The following is a 25034-nucleotide window of genomic DNA, read 5'->3' on the forward strand; positions in this document are numbered from 1 at the left end:
GAAGTAATAAACGTTCAAAGAACGCATTTTCTTTCCTACTAACAATTTTTTGTACCAAGAAATGTACGAAAACAATATAGTCTGTTAGTATTGTCTCACATTTTCTCTTAGATAAAATATTACTCGAAAAGAAGGTCGAACCAATAAAATAATAAGGCAGTTTTGTTACAGCAAAAAGAATAGAAACAAAAGTCGTGAGTATGGGATTAGATCGGAAACGCGTCGTAACAAAGACTGATACACGTAACCAATCAATGTAACGACGCCATCCGTTTGCCGACGACAATAATATCGGCATATACTACTACGTACAGGAACATAAGGCCCATTGCGCACAGACCGATTCAGTTTTCTGTCATAATTGGTATTACAGCAGACATCGAGTGTATAACCAGAAATAGATACGAAATGTCATTTAATTTGTTTGAAAACTATTCTGCCAAATCATTGTGACAACTGCGCTCCGATTGGCCAGCCCGAATTCGAAACAATTGACGGGTGTCGTCAATTGTTTGACTTCAAATCGACCAGTTTAGCTTGAGCTTTGCTATAATGGACGAAAATTGCAAAATTACATATTTAATTACCGATTTTCCCATACCACCGAATGGGACAGCCCCCCTTGTTAGAGATATTGTCTTTATTATAATAAATACAGGATTTTTTGGAATATACGGAGACGACGTTACTCACAGATCAGTTGTTTGCGCTGTACTATTTCAGTTTTCTAATTTGTGATTTCAGCGCAAACGAGAGTTGATATTTAATATGATATAAGGCCCATTTACCTGATGAGATGCCAGGGATTGATGGCCCTTGTTTCGTCTCTATTTCTGGTTATATACTCGATGACACCAGGCCTCCAAGTGTACTAATTTTCTTGAAACCGTTTTCGAGACTCCACTGAGATTATATTATTGCAATTATGATAATATTTGTTATTCGCTAAAACCATTTCAATGGCAGTTGAGTCTTGAGAATCGAGCGTTTATAAATGTAAAACCCTTAACAATACAGCCCAGTAGCAGTAGATCTCTTTGTGAATGAGTTCATCCAGAGAAGTACTGAACATTACTGCGTTCCAATTTTGAAGGGTGCTGGTGAAATTATAGGTACATGGGACTTGTTATCTTACATCTCTCTCTTGGGTGGCACTACAACGGCTATGGACAGGCGTGTCGCTTACCGCCAGGAGCACGACTTGTTCGTCCCGTCATTTGGTATTATAAAATAAAACTTTTGAATCGTTTGTCAATTGTTTCAAGATTGTCGTTCAATGTACATATAGCCTTACATCTGACGAGATAGGTCAAGCAAGTAGCGACAATTTCCCAGCTTCACAAGTCTCGCAGTAAAATATGTACTAACTGTTTATTGCTCGCATTACATTTGTGCTATTCCATTTTTTAGGTACGTTTGTACGACATGTAGTAATGGTGAGTCGGGTTTTTTATTACTGTGAAGTTTAATAGCCCGAAAACGGACGTTGATGTTTTAACTGTGACTTTTTGAAGTTGTATACCGCACTTATAAATAAGCAGGGTTTGAAATTATCAAGAATTGAAGACATTTATTTTCTTTGATAATTATCCAATATAATATATAATTGTTGATTCAAATTTTCGTCTCTCTAATTTATGATAGCGAAAAACTAAATAAACACAAAGGTAAATTTTTGAAAAACGATGTAGTTTGATAGTTTTTTTTAAATTGACATTTGACACGTTTGGATACGTCTCGGGCAGCGGTATTATTTTGTTGTTCTAATAAATTTTATAACAATGTAAACAATTATCAAAGTATATTTATTATTATAATTATCAATGATAATTCGAACTTCGAACCCTGTAAATAATAACTGTAGCGCAATGGTGGAATAGATAAGATAGCTTTGTTAAAGCTTCATTAAGTGTGAGTGCTACGCAACTTAAACGTAGTCAACGTGTGTAGCTAATGAACGTTAGCTACGTTTCGTAGTAGCATGAAACTTCTACGAGATTGCTACGAGAATGCGTTAACGCAGCCGTCGTCGGTTTAATAAACAAAGTTTTTAGCACGTTCTTTTTAAATACTTGTACAGTCACGTTCATTAATACCACACGTCATACTTCTTTTTATTTAAGAGCTATACTCTTAAAATCTCTGTTGTGCCCCGTAACTTTGTGTTCCTAATAAGACACGACAAAAACTTTTTCGTTATTAGATCTAAAACTTCCATCTTCCCTTCTATAATGCTACTAACAAAACTATCGTGTCTTATCAGACGTTCCGACATTTTCCTCTGCGGTTCTCCATTATCTTTGATAAGCTTCACGTTTCTTGCATTATTCCTAACATCTGCACATTGGTTTTTCTCTCTGGCCAGCACCACATCTCAAATGCTTCTCTCTCTTCCTCCGTACACATTCATTCATTCATTTATCTAAAAAACAATATTCCAATATGACGTATAGATTTTTTTTACAACGCACACACTATAAGCACCCCACTAGGGAAACCCTGTATTGCGGCTGCCATGGACACACACATAGATAACCACACATTGCACCCAAACTCACAAGAGAAATAAATGTAAGCAATACAAATATTTCTCCTGGCCCGGGAAGCGAACCCAGGACCTCTGCAGGGCAGTCTAGCGTGGTAACCATTCGGCCACGGAGACAGTTTACTCCACAAGAGTGAATGTAAATAATATGTACAGTCTACAGCGCTCTCATCAATTCAGATTTAAAATCTGAAATCCAAAGTATGGAGCCGAGTACGGTCTTGACTGTACTTAACCAATACTTATATGGTTAAAGTAAAACTCAATTTCACATCGCGTTACATATAAAGACGAAAGCGGGGCGGGGCACGACGCGAGGGGGAGGCAATTTCCTCCCTCCTTTGTCAGGGAGATAAGAAAAAAAGGTAATAAAGTGAAGTTACTTGTTACAAAATACGTCATATTATATGAAAAAAAAACGAGGCGTTTTTTGAAAGCTCATAAATAAAAGATTCGTAAAAGCGAAAGCTTCAGTTTTGTTCGGGAAATGGATTATTTAAATACACACAGCGTTTTAACTTAATTGCGTTATACCCGAAGAGGGGTGGTGCCACCCGTTCATACTGATAACTTTTACTATGACTACCCCCGGAAGAAGTGAAAAAAATATCGCAAAAAGCCAGATGTGTACAGTACTAATGATATTTGTTTACCTAGAAATATTCTAGCAAAATATGTACTAAAATTAAATTGCGCGCGCCCGCCATTTTGTCATTTTTTTTATTGTACAGTGTTGTCGAAAATTAACTTTCAAATTTACTAGTTTTATGTCAGAATGTGGTAGTTGCCGATGAAAAAATTACATTTGCGAAACGACACCCACGCGACTGAAACATTACACCTGTTCTCAATGTTCATACAATCGCCCAAAGTATCAAATTCAAATATTTTATTTCTATATTCTTTTATAAACACTTGTATTAGTAATTACAAAAGAGTTGTTCCATTAGTGATACTAAAATAAATGAAAATTTTAACTAGGCTATCAGTTGATTTTTTATAAAGAGATGTAGAAATTGTGAAAACATGTAGAAATTCTGAATTATAAACTGTATTTTAAATATACGTAACGTAAAGCGGAACGGAATCCCATTGAACGGAGTGGATCTTTATGTAATTTTTTTGGATAATGGGTTAGAGGCCAATGTCAAAAAAAATATTGACAGATCAGATGTCAATGTCATTCTTGTTGCAACTTAATTAGTACTGCTGCTTTTTGGACTTTTTTAGTATCGCAGTATTGCTGGTAATTAATTTAATATATATATGACACTTTTGTTTTAAATGAATAAAAAAAATGGAGGTCACAATATTTTTTTTTATTATTCTGCTAAGCTTTATATCTAGCAAAAAAATTGAGCTTGGTTAAGGTTTGCTGGGAATAAAGTACCAAGCTCCTTAATAATTCGGTACAAGTACAAGTTTTACTACTATTTCCTAGATTTAGAAAACGTCTGAAGTGTACGGTATTAGTGTTAAAGACAGAATGCCGAATAGGGTAGTAAGAGAGCGTTGTCATAATGAAAGTTGATGTAATGACCAGGATACAGAGAGAGATACTTCGGTGGTTTGATGGTCATGTAGAATGAATGAATCTTGGTAGATTAACGGCATAAATTTATAGCGCAAATATGGATGGAGGCGTGGGGAGACGTAGACCTCGGCGTACATATCTCGATCAGATTGCGAATGTGTTTAAAAAAGGCCGGATTAAAAGTACCAAAAACCAACGAGCATTTATGAAGAGACTGAGGAGAGGTTTTCTCAGGAGCGTAGCAGGTGGAGGTCAATGGTGCCTGCCTATCCCGGAGGGCGTTGTCGCGAACTCGTCGCCTTTTAAATTCTTTTTTTATTGTTTTTGTTATGTTCTCGTGTCGTATTTCAAATGTATTGATTGTCAGTGTATGTGTGTGATAAATTTTTGTTTTTGCTATAGCGTTTTATCGTGTCATGATGTAATGTACGGCCGTTGTACAGCTAACGTACATGATGTACAAGTATTTTTTGTAAATGAATGTGAGTTATATATATATTTTTTCCAAAGTGATTATTTCAACACTTTTACTGTTATACAGAATCCAATCCAAAGCCATTTGAGGTTGTATAGAATCTTAACGGCTCGCAACACCCTCGCCTTCGGATATATCGCAATCAAATCAGCCAGACTTCATATAACCATGGCGGGTGGCATTATTCGTACGAAATCGTATTGACTTTTTGATTGAACGATTACCTTTGGGTTTTATGTTCATCGGTTGTTCAGGAATAAGGTAACCTGATTATTATTCATTGTTTTGTGCAGACATAAGCTTTTACAGTTTGTAAAGTCGCTGCAACACACACACTAATTGACTTAACTCACGATTTTGACTTGAAATTTTTAAAGTCGCATAGTTGAAATTCTAAATTGAACTATAAGTAAATAACTTTATGTAGAATTTAATAAATTATGACTTTATTTTTTATTATCATTACGATACCAAGTGACAGGACGAACATGTCATGTCGTAAGTGACACGCCTGTCTATAGCAGTTGCAGTGCTACTCACAGCTTCCAATCGCAAAGATCTGAGGGGCAGCGTGTGTCATGTTACTAACTTACTGCTAGTGTGGACAACAAATGTCCGAAATAAATATTATTTAATAATAAGTGACCGGATGAACAAGTCGTGCATCTGGTAGTAAGCAATAAGCATATCCATAAACGTTGCAGTGCCACTCAGAGCTTTAAATCGCAAAGATCTCAGGGGCACTGCCCCTGTCACCCTGAGACGTAAATTGACAAGTCCCATGTGCCTGGAATTTCTTCAGCGCACTTACCCTTCAACATCGGAACACAGTAATGCTCGCATTACTGCTTGGCGGCAGACTTAGGTAAGGTGGTAGTACTTCCCTGGACCAACTTTTACACAAGGACGTCTACTGCTACTAAAATCGAACCTTGATTGCTGAACTAATGCGTAATGAACTGGGAATTAGATATTTAACGATCTATTACAAATACTAATGGAAAGGAAATGACAAACACACTGAGTACAATTTGGCACCAGAACGGGTCGAGAAACTGTGTGTTGTCCATAGCCTACTATAGCATACTATGTAATATCTATCTCAGTAATAAGATTACAAATAAATGTAAAATAATTAAAAATAGGTCTATTTTAAGAGGAATAACTACCATTTCATGTATGACTATTTGTTGCCACAAATAAATTTAAAACAAAATGGAACTCTTCGGATACATTATTTGTAACACACACGTATAACATCCTGCAATTTTTTCTATATCTATGCAATTTGCAAACAGAAATAACAAGCGCACAAATCAATACATGTACGAACGTTATTAAATAACGAGCGCTACGTAGTTGGTTCATTTGTGGCATTAAGAAAAATCGTGCTTTCAAAGAGATGGAAAATGCAAGCCTTCATTACAAAGTAATGATTTATTTTAGGAACACATAATCGAGACAAATTTACGAGAAATATTATACGACGATCACAGTGGCCCAGCGGTTTATACTGTGAGCGCTGGAAAAATTAACTTTTATAATGTTCTGTGCTGGGTGTTCCGGAAATTCCATTGCTCTGGTACTCGTTTTACACGGAATTCCCTAACGTAAGGCCAGGCAATTAGTGTGATTGTTTGGCAGGTTATTGTTCTTATTAATTATGGCTGCCTCCGCGGAGGTCTCTGCGTGGCAGATGGCGTTACAGCTAAAAAGTCGTTGAAAAACCAAATGCAAAGATACGACGCAAGCATATAGAAAAATTCGTGAGGTCCGCTGGTTTGTTCCGTGGCTTAGTTGGTATAGCGTCTGGCACGGTATGCTAGAAGACGTCGGTTCGAATCCGGCCGGATCGAAGGAATTTTTTCATTATTTACAAAAATATAAGGCTTCTTAAATTTAAAATTAATCTTAAACCGTGATATTACATTCAAATTACCTATACCTGTTTTTTTTTTCCAAAAAATATTTTTCGATTTATTATTGATAGTGTGATATTATCGCAAGTATTTTGTGCCTGTGATATGGTTGCTCTTCTTAGTATCAAACCGGAATAATACTGTCAGAAATAGGCACCCGGGCGGTTACACCGGTAAATTCCAGGAACTTCGGTCCACAGGTATGCTCCACCTATTTTATATTTATTAATATCTTATTTTTCTTCCATTCCTTTGCCACCGCAAGAAACATCTTGATGATAAATAAACTATTGAGAAATTGCATTTTTGTTACTGTACAGACATTTAATCTTAAAATCTAAGACAATTGTGACTGTCATTTGTGAATATTCAGTAGCAACCTCTCGCTAACGACCAAGGAAACCATCAAGATGAAACTCGCTCGTCGAAGAAAGTTCAGAACCCTTGTAAATCTTATGAAGTCCTCAACTCTCACTGGGCCAGCAGGACTCATGCACTGCAGTGGAATGTAAAAACAAAGTCGATGATGATAATAATAATAACGTTAGGTATTGTTGATACAAAGATCGAACAAATACAAAGAGAAATTCCTTCTATCCGCCTAATATGAACTAGCGACTTCGCCACACCGGAGCTACTCAGTCCAGCCAGATCGAAGGAATTTTTGTCATCTCATGTCAATGATAATCATGATTATCAATTGTTACCAAGACGGATAATGTTGCCTATTTCTTTGTTTACTTAGTCGCTTTCTACTTTTCCCGTAGAATTATATTCTATTTGCAATCCAATTCATCCATTCGTAGCGGCAACCAAACAGTGTACGTCGGAGAAGTATTTGGATAAAATTTCAGGCCCTTTTGATCTGCGTACCAGAAACTTGTGTTATTCGGGAAAAAAAATTTTAACTCAAACATAACAGTAAAAAAGATGAACCATAGCGTTTATGTTTTTTCAGTCGTTTTGTAAAGTTTATGTCTGTGCTTTTACACCTTCCACGAAGCGTATTATCATTTCAGACTAAAAATCCGTCCCCGTAAATAACATTGAATTTTTCTCTTTCTCGAGTATCAAACGTAATTATCCGCAAAAATAAAAAAATAAAAATCTCACACTGAAAAAGCCAAGTGGAAAGTGAGGCAAGGGAAGTTTTTTATATTTCATTTGGCTGCGGGGTTGAAGGTAGATTGAAATTAGTCGACGTTCCAACGAGCCAACTAAAGCCGCAGCTCGAGAACGTTTGTCGCTGCCGTTGCCTAACAAAGCTTATTTGTATCTTTACTATTGGTTCTCGAATGCAACTCGTAAAGTACAGTACTTGTACAGCGGTGCTTGCATCTCTTGTGACCATAGAAACAGGTATCTGTCAGGAATGGGACTAAACAATTTAGCTTATTTTGCTGTATTTAATACTAGACAGTTTTGGTATATAAGAATGAACATACCTGCGGGTTTGCAGACAACAATAATTCTATTGGGACAGTATGTTGTAGAATTGGGTATTTGCTACAAAAAACCTTAGAGCGGTTACATCGGCGATTTTTAGGAGCCACGCAAACGCGATGCAGTCGCTACTCGTCTACCTTTACATACGCTCGCGATTTTAACCAGCGATGCAAACACGGTGTAAGCGCGATCGATACAAACGCGCGATTGCATCGCTGCTAAAAGCCGCCCCATGTGAAAAATACGAATTGCCACAACTTAGAAAATACTTAACACGATTCGTTTATGTTATTTTTCTCCCAATTTTTCAGAGCTGCTGCATATTCTAACGGTTTACCAGTTATACTGAAATATCCTGAATTACTACTTTGAATAAATTCTTCTTATCTTCTCATTTAGCATAAATAGACGTAACTTACAATTTTTACGAATCAAATCTCTTTCTTACACATAGTGTAACGCCACTACTACACCACTACTACCTTATTAATCTCTACGTTGAAACTCGATCAAAACTCACTTAAATACCAATATAATAATTGAAACAATGAGTAACACCAGTCGCAAATTGCGTCGCGCATTTGTGCCGAAATGGGAAAACGTTACAGTAAAGTAATACGGTTTTAGTGGCTGAATTATACCGCGGCTGGCTTATGGAGGTGTTCCACAGGGCTCTGTTTTATAACCCCCTTTCATGTGCTTTGATAACATAATGTAACATCGCACTAGTAAGGTACAGCTGTCGAATTATTATTAAGAACAGTTTGAAGTCTCACAAACTCTCTAATTAAATTTTAATTTCAATTGTCGTTAAAGTTACATGACGCTACGTTGTTCTGTACTTATATACCATACAATTCTTGATTTCTTCCCAATTGTTTACTGATATACTAGGTGCTCTTGACCATTGAGGAGCTCTTGTCGGATAAAAAGTTGTAAGAGAGATAAATGTACATTCATCTGTCTACCATTAACTATATATATTTTTAACCGACTTAAAACAAAGGAGATAGGTAAGGTTTCGAACAAATTTTGTTGGTAACCAAATGCCGATGCAGTTGCGACGTTCGATTTTTTATCAAGCTTAAAATGTTCCCTCGTTTTTGCCGTAGCAAAATGCTACGTAGCCTACGCCATGTAGCAACAGCTACGTAACTTTTCCGTGTTCATAAATTACTCGCTCCTTACCTGGATACAAATCATTTCCGTTTATTAATTTTCTTGTCAAAGAGCAGGTAATTGTAAAATTATATCATTCCTTTTTTCCTTCATCTCCTTCATCTGTCACTTCCACACTTCATTAACTATGTCTATCTGTTTTTGTTTAGAAAAGTTTGTATTGTATTAGCTTGTCTTTTATAGCACAGAATTTGTTCCAATTTAAAAGAATTGATAGAATATGAATGGTGCCTTTATAATTAATAACTGCCTCCGTAACCGAACGGTTACCATGCTGAACTGCCACGCAGAGGTCTCAGGTTCGATTCCCGGGCCGGGAGAAATATTTGTATGGCCTACATTTATTTTCCCTCGTGAGTTTGGATATAATTTAAGGTTGTCTATGTGTGTATCCATGGCACCCGTGACACAGGGTTTCCCTAGCGCGGGGCTATGTTGAGTATGTGCGTTATTATATTATAATCAATAAGGTGCAAAAGAAACTTAAAATAATATAATAAACATGAAACCTATGCTTAAATTTAAACACCGTAATTATATTTCTTAACTAATAATTACATTTAATAACCAACTAGTAAATATGACCAATTCCCTTTTTTACATGTCTCATTCTTATATTGTAAGCTCATATATTTGTGATACAATAAATTGGTTCCGTATATATTAGTACTGCCACCTTACCTATTTATGCCGTCAAGTATTAATGTGAGCCTTAATGCGTTCCAGTTTTGAAAAGTAAGGGCACTGGTGAAATGGGACTTGTCAACTTATGTCCCATGGTGACGGGTACAGTAGCAGTGCCCTTCAGATGTTTGCTTTAAAAATTCTAAATGACACTGCAACTGCCACGGACAAGTATGTCTCTTACCGCCAGGCGCATGACTTGTTCGTCCCGTCATTGGTATCATAATAAAATTCTCACAGAGTCCTTATGAAAGCTTTTTATAGAGAATAATTTCTCCGTAATACGTAAGTATGAAGTTCAATTAATATTTAAACTCAATTACCTATTTTAAGTATTTCAAACTTACTTCAAAATATATATCCTAATTTTACATTAACATTTACATTATCTTCAAAAAAATACAATATAAAGATAAAACATAGAGCAAAAAAACAAAAAAAAAAATCGAGTTCTTAGGTTTTCGCGATTGTTACACATAGGAAATGAAACTATTTTTCCGGATTTAAATCGCGTATATTTGTTTTTTCAAACAAATCTTGAAAAAAAATCAGCAGGAAAATTTCGTATCGGTCTTTTGAAGTACCGATTACCTTTTTGGTCTCTCTTTTTTCATTGATAAAATTCTAAGAATACTTTGCAAATAGACTCCGTTCAATAATAACAATTTTCAAGTGAAATTAAGTAGACTTGAGGGGAATTTCCCCGAAATAATATAATGACATTGTAGCGAAATAATGATAATTGGGAAACAACCTTTGGAAATTATCTTCGTTATTCTAGAGGAAAATGTTTTGTTTTTCAAATCCATTTTTACGTTCACGCATACGTGAAATGAATATTTAAAAAATTGTCACGGGAGTTAAGACATACGGCATTTTGCTTAATGTGTCCATATATCCCGCTTCGAGCGGGACAGCCCCGCTTTTAAGATGCGTGCCCCGCTATCCCCCAAATACTTATAAAATGTTCTGCTTTGACATAACATGACACACGTGACACATAAATTTAAAAGTCATGCCAATAGTTACATTCATATTTAAGGGTTAAGTCTGATATACATATATAAAACAAATTTGTTTATCCGAAAAATATATAAAATTAGCTCACCAGACTACGCAATTTTTTTCTGTAATTAGAAAAAATTATATTTTTGCCTCAAATGTACTGTGTTTACGTATAATAAATAATTTACATATGTCGTTTATTTGTTTCAGGAGAGCACACTTAAGAAGCTGCCTGGAAAAATTGAAAGACATGGTTCCGCTAGGACCCGAAGCGTCTCGTCACACCACTTTAGGATTATTAACGAAAGCCAAAAGATTTATAAAGGTAAGTTTCGAAATTTCTTTCTTATTTTTAGACTACTTTTTAGCTTTGTGCATTTATTTGGGTGTTTCAAGAAAAGTTGAAATGGTAAATATGACCCAGGCGTTATAGCAAATAATCTCAACAAAAAAAAAAACATTAGTATACCATAGTAAGAAACCAACTAGCTGTTCTTTACGACTGTTCTTATATTACCCCGTGACGGGAAAAATGAGTCGTGCTCCCGATGGTTAGCAACACGCCTGGACATAGCAGTTGCAGTGCCATCAGAGTTTTAAATCGCAAAGATGATGGAGCATTGCCACTGAGCCCTGAGACATATGTATGTTGACAAGTCCCATAATCCCTGTATGAGTCTCTTTCATACGTTAGAAAGTCCAAACCCGCGAAAACTGACCTTACAGAAACTAGTTTTTGTAAATTATCTTTTTTAACCCATTTCAATAAAAGGAGGTTCTCAATTCGACTGTACGTTTCTTTATTTTTTGTATGATTTTGATGATTCCGATACGATGAGTAGTTCCACTTAAATTTGAAGAAAATATTCCACCTCTAAGGGTGGCAAACTAGGGGATGAATAACTTTTGAGATCGATTTTTTGATTGTTAAATTTTTCTTTGTATTCGTTCAATCTTTGTATCAATAATAATGACTATTTTAGGCCATATTTAAAAGCAACGACATCTTTTTTATTACTTTGTCTAGGCATTCTATCGTAGAAATAGAACAGCAGCAAAAGACTGTCAAGAAGAAAGCAGACGTCTTTTTCACAAAAACAACACTGGCTTGCTTTGGCTAAATACCAAATTTTAATATTTATAATAGGCTTCCGAAACAAAACCCCTTAGTAAGTTTAGCGAGACCTATAAAAATAATTATCAATTTCACCCGTTGAGCCGTAATGGTTCATAAATCGCGAAAGAGGCGAAATTTACAATTTCCGCGGGAGAATGTGCGCGGCAGGGGGCGGTAGGGGCGCGTTTGCATGTCATGATAATATTTGACCTTGATTTTGAATATGTATTTTTAACCGACTTTAACAAAAAGAGGAAGTTCTCAATTAGACTGTAATTACTGTCAAAGATTAAGTTTAACCGATTCAAAGGGGATGATGCCCCTAGGCATGCCTCTTCACGAATATTTCCACCTTTAACTTTTCATCTAAATAATTGCATATTATGGCAGTCAGATTTCTTTTATTTAATTTTTTATGATACCATGTGACTTGACGTACAAGTCGTACATCTGATGATAAGCGACACGCCTGTCCATAACAATTGCAGTGCCACTCAGAGCTTGAAATAAAAGATCTGCCACTACGCCCGTCACCCTAAGACATAAGTTAATATGTTCCACGTGCCTGTAATTGCAGCAGCAATCTTACCCTTAGGTACAAGAGACTAAACGACAATTCGGTTCAAAATGAGTTAATAATAATTAACGCTATAGACCCAGGTCTGGGCACAGGCCTCCACTCACAATTGAGCTGTAGTTTCGACGCGGAACAATGCGGATTGGGAACGTCCCACACATCATTAAATTGTTTTGCAGATGTGTGCAGGTTTCCTCACAATGTATTCCTTCACCGAAAAGCAGTAATAGTAGAGCTCCTTGTGAATGAGTTCGTGGGGTTCGACTATACCTATTTTGAAGGATAAGGGTGCTGAAAGGGTGAAATTACAGGCACCCAAATAGTCCACCTATAAGGGTGGCAAACTAGGAGATGAATCCGGTTTCGCACACTTTCCGGTAACTGAATTCGATGGAGGTCGTTTTTTTAATAAAAAAGTTACGATTATCTTTTTGTCATAACAATGTTATAGACAACCAATTGACATACGCACGCACATACACTTACATACACACTTAACACCACTCATAGGCCATTGACATACATTTAGGTTATAACATAGGTAACCTGAATATAAAATTGTGTTTTTCCTTATGTTAAGTATTGTGTGGTTCACTGTTCACAATTATTCTTTATGTTCAAAAAAAGAAGCCTCAATCGAATCACTGTCTCTTAAAAATCTATACAAAATCAAATGGCTTTGGTTGATCCCGTATAACAGTAAAAGTGTTGAGTAAAAATATATACTGATGAGTTAGTATACGATGTGAAAACGCGATTCCTAAAAATATTCACGAGAGAAAAAAAAACCAACCTTACCTCGACATTTTACAAGAAAACTTCAAAATTTTTCTATATGTACGTTACATTAATCAATGTATTTTTTTATATCAACTGAACTAAATAGAAGACGTATAGTATACATGATGTACATGTTTCAAACGGCTTTATTTCGTTTGTAAAAAAAAAATATTCTAAAACAAAGCCAGTGTCCCTGCCACTCGATCCAAGCAAAATGAACCGTATTAGTACGGGAAAAATTAGGAAGATACAGAATCGCCTAGTTTGAGAGACAGGGTCGTACATTCCTGGCTGACCTGATCCACAATTTAAACAGTGCCATCTTTATTGAAAATGGACTTTTGTACGTGCAAATTATATTTCTGTAATTTTTGTTTTTGTGTAAATAAGTAAATTACGTTATTTACCCAGGATGCTGCGAGAGGCCATTGAAATTAAAAAACATCCTAATTTCAACAGGGAAAATGATTTTTCCGTACCACCAGTTCGGGATCCAGTATTTTCTCTGATGAAAAATCCCAAACAGACATACCATTGCACTGTGGTTTGCATTAATATTAGACATAACTAATTGATGACTTTACCACCTCAGTCAACCGTGACCATGGACCCTATAAAAGGCCCGAAACGTTGGTTTGTTTGAAAAAATAAATATACGCGACTTAAATCCGGAAAAATTTATTAGAATTTGGTCATATATGACTTTAACTGCTTAGCAAAAACTACCTACTAGCTACCGGAAAAAGAAAATATCATTATGAAATCTACATGTTAAAGAAGAGTCACAACCCTTGCGAAACTTCTGGAGTAACCCAAAAATGCCCACCTGAAAAATGACAACCAACCAAGTACTTGATTTCTAACCAGGGATTCCCTGTGGTAAAACTACCAGAGCACTCAGAATAGAATTAATTTAAAAAAGTTATAATTATTATGCTCCGTCCAACCAATTATTTTACTTTTGACAGCTCGAATTCTAATCAATTAGTGATGTCCTAATGCGTTTCCGATTCGATTTTTCATAACACTCGATTTTATTTATGAAGAAGTTTTAATCGTGAGTAAGCGGGTATATAAAACAAGATATTGTCTTATTGGAATCGTCCTGTTTTGTTTGACTATTGGAGTACTCAAGAATTAATAATTAAGGTTACTGAGGGTTCAAGTGATGATTTCCGTTCATATGAAGAAGAGTCCGACGACTCGTTAACAAAAAGAACATGTTATAATTATTTATAATTTCATTTCATTATAATTTGTTAGACATGTACCAAAATTTGTCGACTTGAATAATTTTCGTTGCATAATCTGTCGACTCGACAAATATCGGAGCTGAAGAGCACGCTTCACTATAGTAAAAAAAGCATCCATGTAATATGGCATTTTTTGTCCTATGGTTGCCTCTCAATAATTATGAAATTTCGTGTGCATGCTTATGTCAAAAGTAAAATACATAATTGGACAGAGTATATCTTCGCATATAGATCGAACAAAAAGAAAAAATCCTCGATCCAACTAAAGGCAAACCAGCGACTTCGCCATACCGTAGCCAACGCTCTCCCAACTAAGCTACGGAACGAACCAACAGAGCTTATGATTTTTTTATGTGCTTGTTGCTCTTTGATCTTTGTTTTTTAACAACTATTTTGCTGTAGCGCCATCTGTGATAAGTGAAGAAATTTCACGAAAATAATTGAATATTATGGTAGTAAAACGTCGTTATGATGATGAAATCGATCTGGGACCTCTTTATCTAGCATCCCACAAGTAGCGTTCTAAATTAAGGTATAATTTCACAACGTAACGTTTTTGTAGTTGTTTTGAAATTTAAACACATACTGGTAAACTTTAGTGGTATATTGTACTCAGAATTACTAACCACTTCCTTACGAAAACTTTTAGTAATAAATATGTTTTCCGCATCCTCTTGTAAATTGATGCAGCAGCCGACACAAGATGGTAATAATTAATGAATTTTTACATAACTACGTTACATTTTTAGTGGCTTAGCTTTAGTATCTTAAAGTAAACAAATTACTTCGAAAACTGGCAACCATTTTGTGCCCCGGTGGCCCCCAGGGAAGGAAAAGGGGGTAGAGCGAGGGCTCGCTAATCGGAAAACTTAGTGATTCCGCCGCCTCGTCGGTTCATAATACATCATACTAAGGGGAACCCATCTTGCCGCTGAGTTTATAGTTAAATAGACAAACCCGTGTTTTATGCTTTGCTGGGAAGTGCGAAATTCATTTTCACAGCTTCGTTCTTTCTCTACTACTTCTTTCTGTCATTCTTAACGTCTTCGTTGATTTTGTCAATATTACTACATATATGATTGATACAAAGAAAAATGCCTATTGCATGCACACCTAAATAATGCATATTCACTCTGGCCTTGAAAACGCCAAAGTTATAGGTATCGTTCAGGGAACAAGTCTGCAGGCTGGGAATTCCACTCCATAGCCGTTCGCCATATAAATGTGGAATCGTAACGCTTTGTGCAAATTCTTAGAATATCTACAACATAGAGGTGGAACCTCAGCCTATGTCTGGTCCCCGTATGATGGAAAGGGGAAGGCGGAATGAATTGGTGCTATTCCCTCGCACACTCCGTGATATAATCCTGTAGAATACTGAGAAACAGGCAACTTTCCGGCGGTGTTCAAGGCTTTGTTTGACTAGTTTCACCTCTAATAATTCCGAGATACCTATAACCTCCTAAATCTCAGCAAACCACAATGGGAAAAGAGCTAAACGCCCAAAGTGCGTTAAGATGCACTAAATGAAGGCCTGCTTTATATATTAAAACCCTATGTTCATAAAGAATACAGAGCACTAAATTTGAACACAATATTTTCATTATAATATACACACAGTGAGTTTACGTGATAATATTGTTTGAGTCTGAATCATTGACATAAATTAAGTACATTTTGATGTACACGACGCCGTAGGGGTATAAGCCTCTTGGCACGCTTTTCAATGAACCCAAGGTGGTATTTAACAGAACCATCCCGTAGATGGCAGCAGTACTCCACACGCGACCAGACTTGTGCTTGGTTGATTTGTGACTAGTCTCGAATCTGCTACTTTTCCTACAGAGCTACGGAACGACTGAACATTACGAATTTCTCTATGTGCTTGTTACCAATCTTCGTTTTTTGTTTTAAATCACATTCTTTATTGTTAGCCACCGAATCAAAAAAACTTTTGCTAGACAAAGGAAAAATCTTTCAAAGACTGAAAATTCAAATGCGATTCATTCAAACGTAACAAAATAACGTAGATGGCTATCCTATCATAAATATAAGCTAGAATCTAGTTCCTCTAGCTTTTCCTTAATAACAGCTTGCAATAGAATTTAATTATCACCTCAATAAAATTCACTAACACAGTGTATAAAGACCGTCCTAGGTTCTGTTCCTGGTGCCGGTAATAGCTGGGTTTGTGCATTAAATCTGTTTTATCGGTTTCACAGACTACTAAGTACCGCTGTTATTTGAATTTATAGAAACGCCTGAGGGAATTCTGAAAGATATACGAAGTTTTGACATGCATTATGTGAGCTTGTAATGTCATGAGTTGCATTATCAATGCTATTTTTCACCCTTATTAAATAATAATAATAATAACGACACACTCATAGCCCTGAACTAGGGAAACCCTGTGTCGCGGGTGCAATAGACACACGTAGACAACCACAAAATTACATACAAACTCACCAGAGAAATAAGTAGGTAGGCCTTACAAATATTTTTCCTGGTCCGGGAATCGAATCCGGGACCTCTGCGTGACAGTCCAGCATGGTAACCGTTCGGCCACAGACATTATGATATGAACATACGATGGACCTTCTTATACTATCCTCAAGTTTTACTAGATATGAGGGAACCTCTCAATTCACCGACCTTGTGTTATTAATACATTATTTAATAACGTATACAAAAAGAAGCAGTAGCCTAATGGTTTCATCTACCGCCTCTAAAGAAAAAGGCGTGGGTTCGATTCTGGGCTTGCATTTCTGAGTTTGGACTTTACCATGAGCTAAGTAAGTGATGGGATGAACGAATCGCGCGCCTGATAACAAGCGACACGCCTGTCCATAACAGTTGCAGTGCCACTTAGAGCTTTAAATTGCAAAGATCTGAGGGTCACTACCACTGCGCCCATCACCCTGAGACATGAGTTGAAAAGTCCCCTGTGAATGTAATTTCACCAGCACCCTTTAAAATAGGTAAGGTAGCAGTACTTCCCTGGACGAAGTCTACGAGTTCTACTGCTACTAAAGAGCTTCCGGTGAATGAAACCTCGTGCGAAAACCTGTACACATCTGCAAAGCAATTTAATGATATGTGGGAAGTTGCCAATGCGCATAGGGCCCTCATAGGAAGTAAAGGCTAACTATTATGAATAATTGTTATTAACTTACATCGAGTATACAACCAGAAATAGACAATAAATGTCATTTAATTTGTTAGAAAACTATTCTGCCATATTATTGGTGTGACAACTGCGCTCCGATTAGCTAGCCCGTATTCGAAACAATTGACGAGTGTCGTCAATTGTTTCACTTCAAACCGACCAGTTAACTTGAGCTTTGCTATAATGGACGAAAATTAAAAAAATACATATTTAATTACCGATGAAATTTGGTTCCGTTCGTTTTGTAATTAGATGTTTTGCTGTTTTTCCCCACACCACCGAATGGAACAGCACGCCATTATCACAGATATTATCTTTATTAAAATAAATACAGAATATTTTTAGTATATACGGCGACGAACACACAGGTTAGTTGTTGGCGCTGTACTATTTCAGCTTTCTAATTTGTAATTTCAGCGCAAGCGAGAGTTGATGTTTATAAGTGATGTACCACTGATGAGTTACCAGGATTGTATGGCCCTTATTTCGTCTCTATTTCTAGTTACAGACTCGATGTTAACTTATTTTGAACCGAACTGTCGTTTAGTCACTTTTACCTAAGGGTTAAGATTGCTGGTGAAATTACAATTACGGTCTTGTTATGCTCAGGATGACGGGCGTAGTGGCAGATCTTTGTGATTTCAACCCGAGTGGCACTGCAATTGTTATGGACAGGCGTGTCGCTTACCACCAGACGTACGACTTTCACGTCAAGTCACTTGGTATCGTAATAAAAAAAGTAAAAGAAATCTGACGGCCATAATATGCAGTTGTTTAGATACAAAGTTAAAGGTGGAAATATTAATCAAGAATCTAGGGGCATCGTCCCCTTTGAATCAGTCAAACTGCAATAGCTGTCGGTTAGACAGTAATAGCTGCGAAAGACAAACGAAAAGCTCCGAATGCTTAAAATAGGCCAAATTATTTCAACAAAATTTCTTGAATGACGTTTTTGCTATTGTAGTTGTTGTGGCAACTTAGTGAGTGGGCGACGACAGGGTGGGAGGCGAGAGGGTCTGCGAATATTCCGGTCGTGTTGTAGTAATGAAGCTTTTTCATAGAATAGCAAAAAAAATTTCAAAAGAAACGTCGCTCAAAAATGTAGAACCTTGGACCACATTTATAATTATTTGTTGAAGATTATGCCTCTTTTTTATTACTTATACATGGTGTAATTTTGTATAAAAAACATTAAACTTGACCAACTTCTGTTGTCCCGTTTTTTTTCGTCCCATACAAAGAAATGATTCTTACATGAAACAGAGTGGATCAGCACTAAAAAAATTTGATCAATTTTATTCATTTTTAAGAACAACTCACACTAGACCAAATGATTGACTATACCATTATATTTTTATTCAATTAAAAGATAGTTTTATTGTTATTGTTACCTCTTAAAGTGGGTCAACTAAAGCCTCTCTACAAATGTCATATTAAATATATGGGAGCGTTTAATATTAAAACTTTGGATATTTCCAGTTTTATTTGTTTTAAATTATTGATGTCGACTTACTCATTAAGTAACGTATTTTCCATATCAGTTTAAAGTTTTTTTTATATCTCTTATATTTATGGAATAATCGCATGGGCACTCTTAACGATTTCACCCTGTATACACACTGAAAAATTAATGTGATTAAAATACGGTGTCGAAAGCAATCTGCATATGTGATCATCACTGAGTTTCGAATTTGCAGGGTTAGGGTGCTGGTGAAATTACCGGCACGTGGGACTCGTATAAATAAAAATGCAAGCTCTGGACTGTATTTTCTAAATTATTACAATAAATTACATGTATATGGCACAAATCCGTAGGTCGTTGCTTCAGATCCAGGTCGAAGGACCACTACTTGCATGTATAAATAAAATTGTAAACATAAAATTGAGCACCGGACTGTATTTTCTTAATTATGAAAATAAAAGACACCAGCCAAAAATATGTTGCCACCACAATAAAAGCTAAGTATTGTCAATAAAAATTTGACAATTTTATTATATATTAATTCAACAGAACTTGTCAACTTACATCTAAAGGTGACGGACGCAATGGCAGTGTCTATTAGGCCTTTGAGATTTAAAACTCTTCATGACACTGCAACTGTCATAGATAGGTGTATCGCTTACCACCATGATGTCCGTCCTATCGATTGATATCATAAAATTTTTTTACAAACTAAATTAAAGCTATTTGAAAAATGTGTATCGTATTCTGTACGTGTTCTATTTAGTTCAGTTGATGTAAAAAAAATATTTGGTAATTGGTAAAGTCTCTTAAAATCTTGTAAAATTTCGAGGTAAGTTTGTGGTTTTTTTTCTATCGTGTAATTTTTTAAGAATGATTCATAATAATTCATAATTCATTTATTCAATTATTGTACAAACATATTGCTAACAGAATATATCTAGACGCAACAGTTGTAAAAGTCAAAATACTACAAAATAAAAAAAAAATGTCAAAGAAGATGTAATAGTACATTAATCACAAATAGTAACAAAAATTCATGTCAAGGCAATACAGAAATTAATAAAGTAAAATGTAAAACAAAAAAACGTCAAATTAAAAAAAGCAAAAAAATATATTATAAAGCTAAACTTAAATACTGCTGGGTCTGGTCAAGGATTCGAGGTAGAGCCCTGAGTAGAATATAAATTTAGACTCTGAACAATGAAATAGGTCTAGCGAGGAGTCGGAGGTAAGCACTTGATTAATAAGCATAAGCGCCCGAGGTAAGGAAGCCGACCTACTGGATTTACAATCAAATCAATCAAAAAAATGATGTTTTCACAACGTATACTATTCAGTGTATATCCTATATATTTTTTCCAAAGTGATCAATTCAACACTTTCACTATTATGCGGAATAAAACAAAGTCATTTGAGGTAGTATAGCCTCTTAAGAATTTTCTATATTTTGATAAATTGTGAACTGAATGCGATGCGCGTAGACTTTGACTGCGTCATCGTACCCTCATTACACACTCCAAAATGTGCATTTCCAAGTTTACAGTTAGCTATGATGCAGAAGGCACATCTATATGGCACATGATAACATAATAAATGTACTATATTCCAAATAAACTCATATATTCATAAATCAAATATTTTATTCATCAGTTGAACTCAGTCATTTATTTTTAACAGTGAGTTGTCACAAATCGCGGTTTTATTTATAAATCTGTGAAATATTGTCCAGCATGAAAAACGTTGAACTACAGAGAATAAGTTATTTATGTCGCTCGGACATTGATGGATCTAATTGCGACGGACTGAATGGGAATGCCGTCGATCAGATGTGATTTTTTTTCAAAGCAACCTTTTTACCTTCACCTAAGGCTGTTTTACCCCGTTTGCAATAACACACACATAAATGCCATGTAACAACTGTAACTTTATAAACATTCTTTTAAGTAGAGTAGAACTCTTTGTGATAGAGTTCGTCCAGGGCAGTATTGCCACCTTGCCACACTATTAACATTACTAATGTCTCAGAGTGACAGGCCCAGTGGCAATGCTTCTCACATCTTTGCAATTTAAAGCTCTGAGTAGCACTGCAACAGTCGCTTGCCACCAGGTGTACGACTTATTTATTTATATTCTCGTCACTTGATAAGGAACGTTTAGAGATAAAAAGAGTTTTTGAATCAAGCTTAGGAAACAAGGACCAGAAGACGAAATTTAATAAAAAGGGTAAAAAGTAAATATACGGGTACGCGGCCCGCTCAATGGTATCTTCTCCCTACAAACCTAAGATATAGCATGGGTTTGTTAAGGTTGTAACACAAGTTGTAAGGTTTCGCTTCGAAAAACTTTCTTTTTCGCTTTTATTGCATGGATATATTTTTATTGCATCGATATAAAAAATTAATTAGAAAACCTGATTTTCAGTCATAGGCAACAACGTGCTTGATTTCTAGACACTTTTGTAGTGTAGATTTTAGCAGAATAGCAAATATTATCATAATTACAATATAATATTTGTGGAGACTCAGTTGGAATTACAATGACCAGTGGTTTCAAAAAAATTAGTACACTAAAGCCCTGAACTGTTTTCGAAAAAGTTTGTTTCACAAGTTCAAAAATCGAACGATTTAACAACGGCCAAAGCACTAAGCCATGAGAGTTGTCCAAACTTCATAAAACCAACAACCGGCTTTACGACCAGCACGTGTAATTAAATAATTTGTTTCGACATAATTTTTTATAACAGTAACACGATGCATCTGTTGATAAAATTTAAAAATATGGTCGCGCTCGTAAAAACTTCACGTTCCCGGGTTAATTTTTTTAATATTTTACGAGGTACGTGCTCACATCGCATGACACCGTTTATTGTATTCATTCGACGACGTTTATCAAAGCGGTTTCATTTATTTGACAGTTCGTACACGCGAAAGATACACGACCGTGTCTGCCTAGACACGCTATGCTAGTCAGGCACGGGCGTAGTTTACACCGCAATTAGTCTATTCCTAATTGTTTTCAAATTAATTTAATATTAATATTTTATTGCTGGGACTAATTAAGTGATTTTGTTTTCAGAACTATTTATTCTTTCATCAATTCCATAATATGCTTTCGTGTAACGGCGCCGATATTAATAACATTTTTGTCTTGCAAAAAATGTATTATAGCGCAGTTATAAGTTTAAAGAAATTGACATTGCAAATAATTGTTAATTGTTGTAAGTCAAAATACCATTTTTTGGCTTTTTTACTTAAATATATCTTTTTTTTATGCTATCTAGTGATGGGACTAAACAAGTCGTGCGCCTGATGGTAAGTTACAGTAGAGCTACTTGTGAAAGCGTTCGTCTAGGGACGTACTACCACCCTACCTATTTCTGCCGCCAAGCAGTAATGTCAGCATCACTGTGTTCCTGTTTTGAATCCAAAGGAATGTCAATTTGTGAAAGGGAAGATAACAAAACGGTTCAATATACATTTAATTAATTCGACGCTATCGGAAAACTAGCGGTTAGCACTATGGGCACTAGCACGATTCGATTCCCAGTAGGACCAATTTGGGAAATCAACTTTTCTGAATTGATTCTGGTGTAGGTGTTCTGGGTCCCCAAGGGTGCTGGTAAAAGCAAAAAACGACTTATGCGTCCCGTCACTTGATATTATTAAAAAAAAGAGATGAAAATAAATTGACGGTTTGCATAGACACAGCGATAGGTCGCTTTTCTAGAAAGTCTTCGTAATCTAGGCACTAACTAACAAGTGCCATATCAAGGAATTGGGCTAAGGTTATTTGATACCATAAATAAACAATACAATGTATGTGACTACAAGATACTGTTCTAATGTTTGATGTATTTACATATTTCTCCTTGGTTCGAATCCATGTGTCATTTTATTATTGAATGCGATGTTTCGGCGTTGATAAAATGTTAAAGTTCCACTGTAACAAGAAAACCTTTGCAGTCAAGTGCTCCCACTGTATCTTTTTATTACACAACTTCAACAAATGCTACATGCATTACCCCATTGCAGACGCTATAAACCGACGTCTACCTGCTTTAAGTTTATTGTTATGACATTTCGGACCCTATACCACGGGGGAAGAGCTCATTGTGACGCAACCTGCCATCGTGAAGTCGCCCCGAGATTTGGAAATTGAAAATGCTAACTTGCCCCAATTTTTTTAAGGGCCGCACGGGACTAATGATGATAATAATATATACTGTATTGATGTTTTGAAATGAAGCAGCTTGCAAGTTAAAAAACAAATCGTAATTATGTTTAGAAGCTTACGAATTTTACATACTCGCTGCCTTCATTTGCAAACGAAGCAAATTATATGTTTTTACTTGGGATCAATTTGCCCCAAATTAATTTGCAAGTTTTCAGCTAATTCGTAAATTTCGTACCTCAATTATTGTGAACTTTTAAATAGACACAAAGAACAGACTTACTAGATATATTTATATGACAATCTACGATTGTGCCTTAACCCGATACCCGATATTGCATTTGAATAGTCAAAAACCTCGTAATTTTGTTCAAAAACAAAATTACGAGGTTTTCGAATTTAGCCTACGAAGTAAATCGCGTAGTAGTAGAACTCCTTGTGAAAGAGTTCGTCCAGGGTAGTACAGCCAGCTTACCTATTTCTGCTGCCAAGCAGTAATGTCAGCTTTACTGCGTTCCGGTTTGAAGGGTAAGGGTGCTGGTGAAATTACAGGTACATGTATTATTACTTGGGGTAAGTTGGCCCAAGTACATTTCTTGGGGTAAGTGTGCCCCTTAAAGTGGGGTAAGTTAGTCCGGCGGCAATACCGGGCGGCACAATAGCGCAGTGACGAATGCGCTCCGCGTCCGGTGTCCGGTCATTGCTCATGTCAGTTAACCGAATCGATATTTCATGTTTGCCATTTCGAAAGCCGAATGGTGAATGCTTTTTGTTTCTTGGTGCAAGTGATCCTTGAGTTATTGTGTTGTTTTGTATTATCTTTACGCAATATGTAAAGTTAATAAAGATTTTAAAATTTTCTTTCATGACTTAAATTTCATAGATTAATGAAATGACAAGAAAGGACACCTGTATATTATACAGGGTTATTTGTAAAATGCTTATAACCTCTCAGGGTTATTAACATCATGAACAACAACTTTTGTTTCAAGACTTAAAAAAATATTATAAACGTTTAGATCTGTATTAGGTAGTAAGTTCAGGCGTCCTCCCCGATGACCTCCACCCCCGCTTCGGCGTTTTGCATAGGACTAGTATTTCTTTTGTCCGCACAGAGTTATCACCACGGAAGAAAAAAAAACTATGGAAATTGCCTTGATTACAATCGGAACCGATTAGCCAAACCGCACACAAAACAAAATGATAAACACTATGAAATCTTGACAATGATTGCTCATAGTTTCTAATTTAAAAAGATGTAACAAATTCTGGATGTTAATATGATTTAAACTTTACCCTGTCGCTATATCGTTGAAAGTTCAATAACTTTATTGCAAGTTACGAGTTTTGATTTTATTTTATAAAATCATATAGATTTTATTTATAAAATAAAATAAAATAAATTAATACAATGTTAGTAATTTATAATTTATAATAACTAAAATAATCAAATTTATACACATACACACAAGCACACATCACTCACGCACGCACACATATACACACCACTCACACAAACACACACACACACACACACACACAAGCGCGAGCGCACCCACATCCACACAAACATGTCAATCTCCGTTTGCATGAAGTTTTTTACGTACTGCTTTATTTGCCACAATTTTGTTATATATATTGTTATCTTCTTTTTCTCTTTATTTCCTTATATTTTATATTGTTCTACGTAACTTATTCTCCACACAGTGTTCACTTTGT

General features: G+C 35.8%; 1 protein-coding gene across 2 annotated transcripts in view; it reads left to right on the forward strand.

The window, feature by feature from the left end:
- The window catches only part of LOC113229444 (max dimerization protein 1-like), a 578146-nt gene that overhangs the window by 463347 nt on the left and 89765 nt on the right, over window positions 1–25034 (forward strand). For both annotated transcript variants that reach the window (XM_026463034.1, XM_026463032.1), the window contains exon 4: window positions 10998–11112. In XM_026463034.1, coding sequence (XP_026318819.1) covers window positions 10998–11112 — 115 coding nt within the window. The remainder of the gene's footprint in view (window positions 1–10997; window positions 11113–25034) is intronic.

This window comes from Hyposmocoma kahamanoa, unplaced genomic scaffold, assembly GCF_003589595.1.
Source record: "Hyposmocoma kahamanoa isolate Upper Pololo Valley unplaced genomic scaffold, ASM358959v1 62, whole genome shotgun sequence".
Taxonomy (NCBI): domain Eukaryota; kingdom Metazoa; phylum Arthropoda; class Insecta; order Lepidoptera; family Cosmopterigidae; genus Hyposmocoma; species Hyposmocoma kahamanoa.